Raw genomic sequence first — 12,699 nt, forward strand, 5'->3', positions numbered from 1 at the left:
CAGAATAATTGCCAATGTATTGCATCATGGTATTTAGCACTTTTTCTTGGAAAACACCTGGTTCTGTTCCACACTGCGAAATATATTATCATGAAAGACACTACGAACACACCTCCAAATTCACTGCTGAGTGTCAACGGCCGTATAAAACCACAGGTTTATGCGGCTGACATTGTCAGGAACAAAACAATGCATTGTTCCAAAAGCCAGGGAGCAATGAAATATGCCACACAGTGCATTTTTATATGAAAACATTTATTGATAACACACGTCTGTAGGCATAACTTAAGTTGCCTTTTCAAGCGATGATATTTGCCGTATGACTAGCGGCATCTGCTTTGCACTTGTCGGCAAGCCACAGAAATGTTCAAGTAGAGTGAATGTTTTTTTGTTGGCGCCACTGTACTTGACATCGAATATCCAGTATATTTCCATAAGCGCCGTCATACCTGCAATTACATCAAGCACCTCTACACTAAGCCCTTCAAAGCTCGCAACTATGTTTGTAGCTTCAGAGGCATTTTTGCCCTTCAGCGAAAGGGCAGGGTAGGTGTCCTGTAAAATGAGTAATACATAAAATCAGCATCACTGATGAAAAGTATACTAGCTGATATAAAAAAAGGTAAAGCAAATAAGCTCACCGGTCCCTGCAGAAATCGCGGCTGCTCCTTTAGGAGCATGGGCAGCAACTCGACAATGCCAACGGCAAAGCGATCTGTTGACGAAATATTTTTAGGCACATCAAACTTTCACATATAAGGGCATTGACAGTAATACTCCTATGAAAATGACTTATAAAAGTTTGGAAATTTGGGAAAACTGGAAAAGCTGGCAAGCTTCTACACGTACATTTCTTTTCGTCACCATCCAGTGCCTCGACTTCTTCTTCAATTGCTTTCACAGCTTCCTTCGCGCAACGACGACACTTCGCAAGCTCAAAACACCGGTCTCCATACCGGTTTATAAATTCCAGGACCTTTTTTTCTAAGTTAACGCCAGTGAGAGCAATGAACTCCTCATGAAGCTAGAACGACAAAAAAATTGTACCGAATCACCAACAAATTTGCAACTATCGATAACATAAAAAAACTCATTGTTAAGTTCTCTCACATACATTTCTGCAGCAGGATCAAAACCACAGCTGTTTCTGCTCACCATTTCAGCCTTTGCCAAAGCAGGGTATTTCAGCACCACATCTGCTGTTGATGGCCTCATTTCCTTCATCCACTTCTGTCTAGATGGTCTTGTCTGCTCCATAGAATCACCGAGTTTTTGCATGTCAGGAATAGGCCGCTTGATTTCTTTCACCATGTAGTCAATATGGCTATTAATTGTAGCCTCATCATGCTGAGAAGCGACATGTTGGGAGAGATCTACAATCTAATCAGCAAAAAAAAGATGGTACTGCACAGTGAAAGATCACGACAAATGACATGAAATAGGCAGACATGAAAACTCAACTTTTTGCTAGCTCAGTTGAAGAATGTTGGCATTTTTTTGAACTGGACATGTGTAGAGAACTCAATTACAGGGTTGACTTACGTAAGAGAACTGAAGCAGTGTGTACTGATACCATCTTGCTCTGCGAGTGTGTCATAAATTATGTTAATATCAAAGTTCTCACAATGATTCTCTCCAATGTCGACCACCTCGGCACTTCACCACTTCCAAATTTACACCTTGTGAACCAGCATATCGCAAATGTGTGTGTAAAACCAGTGAACCACGCCTCCTACCTATATCAGAAGGAGTCTGAAGAGGTAACACTGATTTTAAATATTGCCAACTGCGGTGTCGGTGTTAGAATACAAGAGTTGTTGCCTTTATATGTATGTCATATATGTAAAACTTTGACCAGATATTAGTTAGTAGTGCTTGTTCTTTCATATAAAAAGAAAGTTTGAAAACTTGAAATTTCGAACCTAATATGTATCTTGCCTCCCCCCCAAAAAAAAATGTTCACCTCTAAAAAGCTTCTGGAAAAACATTGGTTTATGTATAGTTACATGGTGTAGTCAACAAATAAAGAGCAATAAGGAGCTTTTCTAATGTAGAGGACAGACAGATATTGAAGCCAAGCATAGCATATGGGCATTGTTTATGGTGGCCACTGAAAGGGCATTAATTATCGCTGGTTGGAGCTTTCACATCACATGCTCACTGAGCTGCAGTAGTTTGATTTCACCTGTCCACTTATTTCAGTACTCATGCGAGTTTAATAGTTGAATCAAAGGATTGTCAGTCACTTTCAGTGATAAGTATGGTGCAAAATGTAGAACACAATATTTAAAGCTGGAATGATGCATGATGTCAATAACAAGCTGATACCGAGCAATAAATCTACTACTTGCTAACCAAGGAGCATGGAATCAGCCAAGTCGGGAACCTAGCTACAAAATGAAGAAAAGAATGAGGAATCGAGCAACATGCCCGCGGCACTTGCTGAAACGCCGAGTTTTAAACATACAGGGACACATAGAAGTTTGATAGAGCGTTACCATCTTGACTCAAATAATAGAGCCTTGCATGAAAACTGTGAAAGTTGTTGTTTTGTTCTCCATAGGAGATAAGATGATTTTTTTGTTTACCAAATTTATTTTGTCTTATTTTGCATTTACTATACTTTAACTGTCAATATGGCCCTGAAAACTTGCCTGGCTTCTTAATGTGTTGATATGAAGAGGTTATATCGTTAAAAACATGAATAATGTTTTACTTCAGTAGCTCACACATAAAATAAGAGTGACTTCATAGTTGAGTTCTATGTACCAGTCCATTTGACGTTTCACTTACCACATGGCAGTGCCGCTTAGTATTGGTGCTTTCTTCTAAGTCTTTGCGTTTTCCGTAAGCTGCTCTCGCTGCTTGAACAGCTGGAACTGTGCACAGAGACTTCCTCATATATGCGAATTTGTATTTCAAGGAGACTTTCCATGAGTCCTGGAAACAACAATTTTTTTTATTATTTCAAATTTCCGCACAGTGGACACTGTCCTCTTTGAACATGGTCACTTTTGAAGCAAATGATTCTTTGGGAACCTTGATACACTGCTTTTAACCTGCTATGGGGCAGAAGCAGATTCAGGTGACAATACCTGGCAAATTTAGCTGTTCCTAGTAATATCAGCATATCTGTTGTATTTTAGCTTTATCTGCTCATTCCAAACTCCGGTTCCTGCATTTTATGTATGTGCTGGAGCCATGCGGCATGGCGAAGATCGTGGCATTTCAGTCGCAGAACTGAGCTTGTGTGAGCCTCTATTCAAGCTGTGATTAGAAACTACATATACCATTAGTGGTAATATTCAATCCCCAGAAGCGATGCATTACATCTGTATTTATCCTCTTAAACCGGTGTTAAAGCTTATAACCAGGGCCAGTTTTTAACTTTATTAATGCATGATATGAATATATTGGCCATGGGCACCTAGTTGATGATTATTATCAAACCCTCAAGTTAATGTCTGCCATTATCAGAGTTCGATGAAACGACTCTAAGAACATGCATGGCAATTATTCAAATGTAATAAATATGGGGTTGAAACTTCTTGAATGCTCTCCAAGAACAAAATAACTTGAAGGGCACCTGCAGTCTAGCTCACCAACATGTATGACATCCCAATAAAGTTATAGGAATGCCATTGCTTTAGTGCTTACCCAGCCTGTGCCAATAGTGTCCCTTAGCACTGGATATTCCAACACGAGAGATTTTGCAGCTGCTTCGTAGAGGCTTCCTGGATAGCTGTAAAAAAGAGCAACTTTAAAACCTGTACTGAATTAAACACATGCAAATACATGCCTATACTTACACTGTTATAGTCATGAGATGATTTGCAATCCACCCTACAATGCGGGATTTAGTGTGACTGGACACTTTTCCTGGTTGTGTCCTTTCAATCGCATCCTTAATATCTAAGGGCACAGGTGGTAGCCTATAATCATTTTCACAGCAGGCAAGCTGCTGACTAGGTGACTGCTCATTACTTTCAAGGGTCTTGGGCAGGCTACCTTCATGCACTGCTGTCACTTTGTCAGTTGTGCTGAAAACAGAGGCTAGTAAGTGATGCAGTTTTCCAAAAGCAATATTAAACTTGGCACCTGAAATTTAGGTACTGACCTGCAGCTCATTAAGAAGTTTTCACTGCACACAAGCCTGATTTTATCTTTCTCAGAGAAGACATGGCCAGCTGGTGGGTCCACAAATTCATCATGTCGGACGTTGTATACCTGAAAGAGATTCAGATGTGATGTTCAAATTCCCATAAAGTTACCTCAATAGGCACAGAACCTGAAGTAAGCAGACTACCAATGTTATATTCAATAGCACCCTAGAATCACTTTACTTGTCCTGTTTTTTTTTATTATTATCATGATGCCGTGTGTATTGTCGAGAAACCCTTAATGTATGTATTGTAAAGAGCATTGTAAATTACTCGTCTGGACATTCGGTATCAGTAAGTTCAGATTTGTGAAATAGTGACAATTAAACTTGTGAAATTTCACTGTTTCATAACATCAATTAGAAATAAACAAAAGCATTTAATGATTGCTGTACTAGCAGAAGATAATCACTGTGCTACAACGAAAAACCACACTCACAGTATCTGCTATCTATAAAATACTGTATACGCTAATGGCACAAGTCTTCATTCAATAGACCATGGAGCCTTATATTTTCGCACGTTGAAGGAATTATTAGGCTGCATTTCTTGCGTGCGCTAAGCTGAAGCAAATTTTTTAGCTCTGTTGTTATCTCTGTCGTCAAACTTTTCTTCTACAGTGTATCACAATTTAGAAATTAGAAATGGCTCTAGCCAAGTTCGTAGAGATCTCGACGTTTCGGAACCAATTCGGTATTTTCCTAAGGAGATGACTATATTGGTCATGGAAGCATCTCCCCGTCTTGTTTGACAATGGCCCCTGCTTTCTCTTTCTCTCGCGTATCGGAGGCTGTGAACGTATACAGAGGGAATTGTTCCTAACGACCGGTTCATGTTTACAGGTGTGTTCTGAATGTAACAGCATTTGAACAAGAGCCTCCTTCATAGATTCCTTTCTGTTTCAAGAACAGAAGCGATGTCGAAGTCGATCTTATGATCGTGCTTCTCATATTACTCTGCAAGAACGCTATGCTGCACTTCTATCTTCCAGACTGTTTCTGGGAAACACTTTCTCTGACCTATGTAGCTGGCTTTACCTGGCAGCTATCACCTTTACAAAAATGGCTAAAATTCAAACTGTGTTTCAACATCCAACACCACCGCTTGGCAACACCATAGTTTTTTGCAGAAGCGAAATCATGCGCTAATAAATACAGTGTTGATAGCCCATTAATGTTTCGAGTGCACACATTTCGGCAATGAAATAGCTAAATAGAGATAAAGGATCCGTCGCTATTCCATTGGTAATTTGAATACTCACACACCTAATAATTATTGATGATTTCACTACACAAAGCAACACAATATATCAAAGAATACAAAGCATTAAACACACCTAACGACACCTGCGAGACAGAAATGCCGACCGTGGGGCAAACGTACAGCATTGGTGAACAAGCATCCAGAACACAAGACTGCGCGCGCACGCACGCACGCACGCACGCACGCACACATACACACACGCACACGCACGCACGCGCACACACACGCACGCACACACACGCACGCACACACACACACACACACACACACGCACGCACACACACGCACGCACACACACACACACACACACGCGCACACACACACACACACACACACACACACACACACACACACACACACACACACACACACACACACACACAACACTTTACGCTAGCTTTGAGAATTTTCAGTTTCTGACGAGCATACCTGGGAGCACAGCTGGCGGTCCCCCCGCCCCTCACCCTATTGTCAATTAAGACGTAGAAGGGGGTCGCCATGTTTGCCCCACTCATTGACACAATAGGGAGAGGGGTGCTGAGTTTCAGAAGGCAGCGCAAAGTCAGCCAGGGTAGTATGCAGATATCTTTTTCAGAGGGGAGGGCACGTTTCTGATCTATAGTGGGTACCGGGCAGGTAAACGTTCATTTTGTTCTGTGTAGGCAGAGCGAAAAAAAATTTCGGGGTGGGGGGAGAGAACGTGCCCGGCGTGCAACCTTCACCCAGCCCCCCTCTTCAGAGGGGAACCCTGCGCATGCCGATGCTAACAAGCAGCTTCTGCACCCACGCTATTTTCACTATGGAAGATACATGCAGTAACCACAGAAATTAGCCTATTCCATGTCCTTCGAAATTGATAATAAGTCTTTCTTGTAGTCCAATTTTATTGATTTCATGTTTTACGTGCGGTACAAAAGTCTTACTTTTTTTTGCTGATCTCCTTACATACCTAACCTCTTAACATCCTAGCTATGCCTTTATTCGTGAACAATCTCGCTCAATTTGAACACCAGGAAACGAACTCAGCGACGGCCACTCATCTTACCAACGCCGTGTCTTGGTGCATTGCCTGCTCGATAACTGGATGACCAAGCGCGCTGCCCCACTTTCCGCTAATGAAAGTTCGTGCGTGCCTCCGAGAGACAGATCGAGTGCGCATTTTTTTTTACCATTTTCACCTCTCATCCTCTACATCTGTCATTCCCACTTCCCCATCCTCGGTGCAGTGTTGTTGAGTTGACCTCCGAAGTGAGCCACAGTTACGAGGCCACACTTATTTCTTCACTTTTTTTTTAAAACCACCCCGATAGCCGATTCGCACCATTACATTATCGCAACACAACCACTGCGAATGCCAGCAAAGGGTGGTTGCGCGCCGCCGAAGCGGAGATTAAACCTGGTTTACATCTCCCATCAGCAACTCCGAGACCACGTGCACGCTTCGCGGGCCGACAGCTCCAGTGAGAGAGCAGGGCAAGAAAAGCCCCACGCTTCGAAAAGCGCGAGCGCATGCTTGGTAAAACTGTTGAAGCACGTGCTAACAACGGAATATAATCAGTACTGTTTGGGCCACTGTCACAATGCAATTCGATGCACTTCAGGATAGAGACAACATACCTCAATCCGGCATGCTTGCAAAGAATGGCCAAAGTCTGTCGTCTTCAAGGCTTCCAAAATGTCCGCCTCCGTCGGTCCACGAGCAGAAATAATCTTCTTGCGGCCTTGAAATGACACCAAATATTGGAATTCCGGCGGCTCCATGAATACACAAGCACGTGGGCGCGGGAGGAAAGCTGCTGACACGTTCACACTGCGACAACCTGCTCTTTGCCTGGCTAGCCACCCTAGCCTGGCTCAGCTTCCGTCGATGTGTGCGCCCCCTGCCGCGTTTCAGTAATCAGCGCCTCCTGAAGGTAACTATCACAACGACGCTGTCTGTTGTTAAAATTTTGAATCTTGAAGACCATTTGGCTCTGTGCAGCGGAAATTTGTCCTGTCTGAAACCTGTAGCTGGCATGCGAAGGTAATAAAGAACATTTTATTCATTATGCCGGTCCAGTTGGGGACAGCGAGTGAGTAGAAGGGCATGAAAAGAGAACAAGTTCTCCCCCCCCTTTTTTTTTCCTGGTCTCTTCTCTCGCTTTCTTATTCCCATTTCATCTCTCCACTCTAGTCTATTATCCCCCTTCCCCAGTGAACCACTGCTCAGGTGTCGCAGTTGGCGGCAAATATTTGCGGGGTTCACTTTTCCTTTCTTTTCCGATTCTGAAAACCACTGCCCCCCCCCCCCCCTAACGTTCGACACTGTAACGCGCCACCACCTTCCATGTTTATATAGCTTACAATTATGCGCTTAACCAGATGGACATTGGTACAAATAAGTAAGACCACCACAAAGAAGCTAACTCAATTCAATTTGTGTGCATCGAGCGCACAAATTAATTAATTTATATTAATTCTCTGCTGCATGACTCGCTCGTGTAGGCAGATGCCACGTCCGTTTTAACGTGAATTTACGACGACAGAAGTCATGTGCAGCTACCACTTCGCTCAATACTAATTAAGCAGCGGTTGTGTTATTTCAGATAGTGTGATGCAGCTCCCCACGTGTTGTTTTGAAAGGTGTGAGACACAGTTTTCAAGGCCACTCGTAAAAACAAACTGCTTCAAGCATAATGTAGGCAAAGAATTCTGTTATCTCTCGGCCATTCGATGAGAACTTGAATATGTTCTCCGAGCACGTGAATGAAGTGCTAAGATTTCATTTATCGTGGCCATTGAGTTCGTGACAAAACAATCACCGGTGTCAACATCATTTATTCTACAAGCGATATTATGTCACTTCCGCACGGTCTCACTCCGAGAGAGACTCTAATGGAGTGATTGTGTTGCATGTAGGTAATATTCACTATCAAAACCTGTGTGAGAAATTTTTTTTGTTGCTTCAAGGTCTTGTTGTTCTGTTAGGAAAGATATACATACATTGGCTGAAGGAAAGAAGTGAAAACTGAACGGCTCGTTTTTCTTTGTTCGACAGAATATTAATGAGGACTAACAGACAATGATGCCAGAGATAGTATAGGGAATGTTATTCGTAGTTATTGCAATGTAAGTTTGACGAAATAAAAGTGGACGAAAAGGTAACTTACCGCAGTCAGGGACCGAACCTTCGACACGTGCGATGCTCTAGAGCAGAAGTTGGCACAGCGACGGGCCAAATGGAAGGGGGGGGGGGGCTTTGCGAGCAAAGGGATAATGTAAAAAAACTGTAAAATCATGTTTATTTTAAGCACGCGTCATGAGGTTCCAATTAAACATTGGTTACTAAAAAAATTGCATTTTAGGCCAAAACTGCCTGGTCCTTTAAGTATACGAAGAAATAAGGTTAGAAGGAGAGGGGGGGGTGGACGTCCTGCCGGGGCCACATATATAGTAGTGCCTCGCGGGCCGCAGGTTGCGAACCCCTGCTCTGGAGCATCGCATGCGTTATTCGAAGGTCACAGGTTTGGTCCCTACCAGCGGACTGCTATCTTTCCATGCCATTTTCTTTCTTTACATGTACATTGCAATTACTTCTAATAACACCCTCTATATATTTCTTGGAGTCATTGTCTGTTAGTTCTAATTAAAATCATGTTAGTTGACAGAATAATGGGGCGGGTGGCTGCCTTTACAAAGCTCGTCGGAGATATGACCATATATAGTTTAGCTAGACCACTGCGACGCATTTAATCAGGATGGCCCCGGCATATCGTACAATTGAATGGTATCCAGAGGACCGCTGAATCACACTAAAGAGTTCAAACATATCGGGCGCGTATGTCTTCTCGATCTGCAGTTGTCCAATTAATGTTTTATTATTCTTCTTAGAAAGTATTCCCAACCTCCGCTTCTTAAGATGGCACACTGTCTGCCATATTAAACCAGTACACTGCAGCGTCGAATCGGCATGCATATTCCATCGGCATATTTCACTAGACCAAAAAAAGTGACACTTTTTGGTTGAGATCTCGGTTTGTGCTCCGAAACACGGAGCCCAGAGTGGTCTATAGCCACTCTAGACCACTCTAAGTTACTGTGACCATTGTGCCAATAGACAACTGAGGTGGGTGTACGTGGGGCAACCGGGTTGGTGTGTAAAAATGGCTGATTGTTCGAGTTGGTGTCGGTGTGTAAACATTCGGCTAAGCGAGCATCTTAATAATTCTTCTACAAACGGCTATTCACTCAAGTCTAAACACTGTGTAAAGTAGGTACCAATAACACGTGTCACCCACTTCTCGACAAAACAAACATTTGGTATCGCCGCCGGGATCGTTGCACTCGAGAGTCGTTCAAATTTTTACATCATCACCAGACGTGGACGCAAAAGCAAACCTTTGCTACCTTTTGATGATTGTGAGCTGGAATAAGCATGGTACGTGGGCGTAATCTCGGCACCACACAAGTTGGCTGGACGGTGTCCGTGGGTCAGCCACGTTGACAGAAATGCCTGGATGCCTGAAGAAGCACACCATACCTTATGTGAAATGCGTGACGGTTGCATAAATACCGCTGTCGTGTGGGAATACGTACGTAGGCCAAACAGGACGCTGTCTCAACGACCGACTCGGGAGCATCCTTTATCTCTAAAGAATAAAAGAAATGCGTATTTACCTGCGCATGGTATAGCCTGCAGATGTGATCCTCGGCTTCGCGAGGTCAAGATAATAGGCAGAAGCAACGAAACATTAGTGCGAGCTATTGGGGGCGTTTGACATTAAGAAAAGAGGCACAGCTTACATTATTGATACGACTATTTTACTTTACCAAAACGAGCTGCAGCTTTCTGACACGCGAATGTGACCAGTGTTTACCGATTTTGACGCACGCATTCGCAGAGATTTGTAATCTGGTGGCCTGTTCTTTCAAATAAACAAAGAAGTTTATCGCACGACCTTTCTGCTCCCTCCTACTTATTTACTAGAATCTGTGTTTTTTCCAAGTTTGCGGTATTATGTACCCTACTGACGTTAAATCAAATCGCCCAACAACAATTTATACTTAGTGTTGCATATTCAGAAATTTTTCAAAAATAGTTTCCTTCGCTTTACAAGTACGTTTCATAAATGTTACTTTACTGTTTCTGTCGCATACATTTCACACAAAAAATTCAACGGTAATGTTTGCTTATAACACCCTCATCACCTGTCGAGAACGACGGGTGATGAAATTGGTCCCCCGCATTGAATATGTTCCATATTTTTGATCCCATAAATTATGCAGTTTAAAAGAAAACTGGGTTCCTTTTCGGGCTGCTTGGTGCTATATACATAAAATATGAAATACTCAATCAAATGTGATACATCCTTTTCAGATTCCTGTCGATCTCACTTCAGTTCGGTTTATTACCTTATCTCCCGTGGAATCACCCGTTTAATTTCTATAACCATGGTTAGGAGACTAATTGCGGTTATGCTTGCTGTGCAGTCCTTTAATTAATGGACTTTACTTGAAACAGAGGGACGCCAATCAAAGTAAGGAGTAAACAAATGTTTTGTTTTGTTGTTCTTAGGTGCAATATCAAGACTAACAAAGAAAAACTAGCCCTTGAAATATCCACTTCTTTTCTTCTTTTTTTTTAGCTGCAAGAAAAAATTCCACGATTCGCGTACTTTTTCTTCCTGCCGTGGGGTCGTGCCTATTCTTCATGATGAGCGAAATTATATTGAGCGCACTCGATTAGCAGCGCACCTTAAGCCGGTTGAAGTTACTGGCTGTCTCCTTGCGAAAGGGGCATGCCCTTCCTGTACCGACGTGGGTGCCGCCCGCAGCCGACCAGCCGTCTTGAAAGACGTCAGCTCCTCAGGGGAATGTGTAAAAAGTTTGTTGACTGACTGACTGTCTTGGATAGGCCAGGATTTCGCGAAAACCTGTTTAAATAAGCTGCATCTTGTTCGACGACGCCGGCATTGTGAAAATAGATGCCGTGGTCCGCGAACGTACTCTTTGTCACTGGAACTTGGGGACATCGCTCTTATGTTGCCGTAGCTTCTCAGGAAGTTCAATACTTGCCCTACGAATGAAATGTCACAATAAGCACGTGCGTGGCATGAAGTAAACCAACCCATGCGCTTTCCCTACGGGCAGCCTGTATTTCGGGCACGATGAAGGGCAGGTCCAAGAAATCCACCTGCACAGTGTACTTCCACGAAAAGCATGTCCGTCCAGTTTAGCGTGGCTTTTTCAAATCTTGAACTTGTTTTGCAAATAAACAAACGCTCGCTAATTGCAACGTATATCGTTGCAAATTTGGCGAGTGTTTGTTTATTTGCAAGACACGTATGCCCCTCGCCAGACGGTGTTTCGTCGAATCCTTCACTAGATCTTGAACTTGATTTTGAAAGAAACCGTTTCTGCATCGACCAATATTCACGGCGCTGCTAGACACGTGTAGGAATGTGTACCCTCTCGCTACCCGCAGCTAAGACGGCACATGAATTCCCGTGTAAAGGCAACTACTCCTTATCCTTATTGTCAGTGAAAATATCTCACCCTTGCCACCCACCCCCCCCCCCCCCCCTTCCTCCACGACGCCCGCCTTCCAGGTGCAGTCTAGCCCGGCCGTGCAAAAACCCTCAAAGAATGCGGAGCTTCCACGTGTTGCCGGTTCGTGTTTTTCGCCCTCCGCCGTCTTGTCAACTTTTTGGTCCTAAATGGTAAGCCATGCTGGCCCAGTTCGGCTGGTGAAAACTACGGATAGAACTGCAGTTACGTCTGCCATGTAGCTACCTGTAATCATGGTGAGCCGTCGGCGTACTTAGTCCAGAATACCGCCCAGCGGCTGTACGCAAATACTGCCGCGAGTGAACATGTTACACTCATGCCCAAGATGTGCGTTCTCGTCCACGAAGCTCTGCAAAGTCGTCTGGCACATAAGAGACCATCGCCACGACAATAGATTTTCTATCATGTGCGGTGTGGATGGGTGTGCGAAAACCTACAGTGAGTTCGAATCTTATCGAAGGCACATTTACCGTGTGCACAGACGATATATGGACATGGATGACGCAGAGGAAGCCGGTGTTGAACCAACAGTCCTCGAAGAACCACCGGTGCGTGCCACAACAAGCTGCGCTGCGCACGACACAGTGGGTGATCACAGTGAAATGTTTTCATCTGGTTGCTCGTCGAACATGATCAACACGGAATGCGATGCGGTCTCTGTTCCCACTGCTCGAGTGACCACAATCAACGACTTCGTGCTGAAAATAAAAAAACAGCTGTGCTTACTTTT

At 43.6% G+C, this 12,699-nt stretch overlaps 1 protein-coding gene across 1 annotated transcript; it reads right to left on the bottom strand.

The window, feature by feature from the left end:
• Positions 1–236: 236 nt before the first annotated feature.
• Positions 237–11,972, bottom strand: LOC142814610 (sterile alpha motif domain-containing protein 3-like). Its single transcript, XM_075893652.1, has 9 exons — positions 7,041–11,972; positions 4,118–4,227; positions 3,810–4,040; positions 3,658–3,742; positions 2,794–2,940; positions 1,156–1,380; positions 850–1,024; positions 642–715; positions 237–555 (listed from the first exon to the last, which is right to left on the bottom strand). Exons 1-9 carry the CDS (start codon positions 7,182–7,184, stop codon positions 286–288), a joined length of 1,461 nt encoding a protein of 486 aa, XP_075749767.1. The 5' UTR covers positions 7,185–11,972; the 3' UTR covers positions 237–285.
• Between the last annotated feature and the right edge of the window lie 727 nt (positions 11,973–12,699).

This window comes from Rhipicephalus microplus, chromosome 4, assembly GCF_043290135.1.
Source record: "Rhipicephalus microplus isolate Deutch F79 chromosome 4, USDA_Rmic, whole genome shotgun sequence".
NCBI lineage: Eukaryota > Metazoa > Arthropoda > Arachnida > Ixodida > Ixodidae > Rhipicephalus > Rhipicephalus microplus.

Coding starts and splice junctions, on each gene's coding strand:
- LOC142814610 (XM_075893652.1), bottom strand. CDS start 7,184: ATGGAGCCGCCGGAATTCCAATATTTGGTGTCATTTCAAGGCCGCAAG. Junction 4,228..7,040: donor TGCAAGCATGCCGGATTGAG/GTATGTTGTCTC, acceptor AATCTCTTTCAG/GTATACAACGTCCGACATGA. Junction 4,041..4,117: donor AACTTCTTAATGAGCTGCAG/GTCAGTACCTAA, acceptor CTCTGTTTTCAG/CACAACTGACAAAGTGACAG.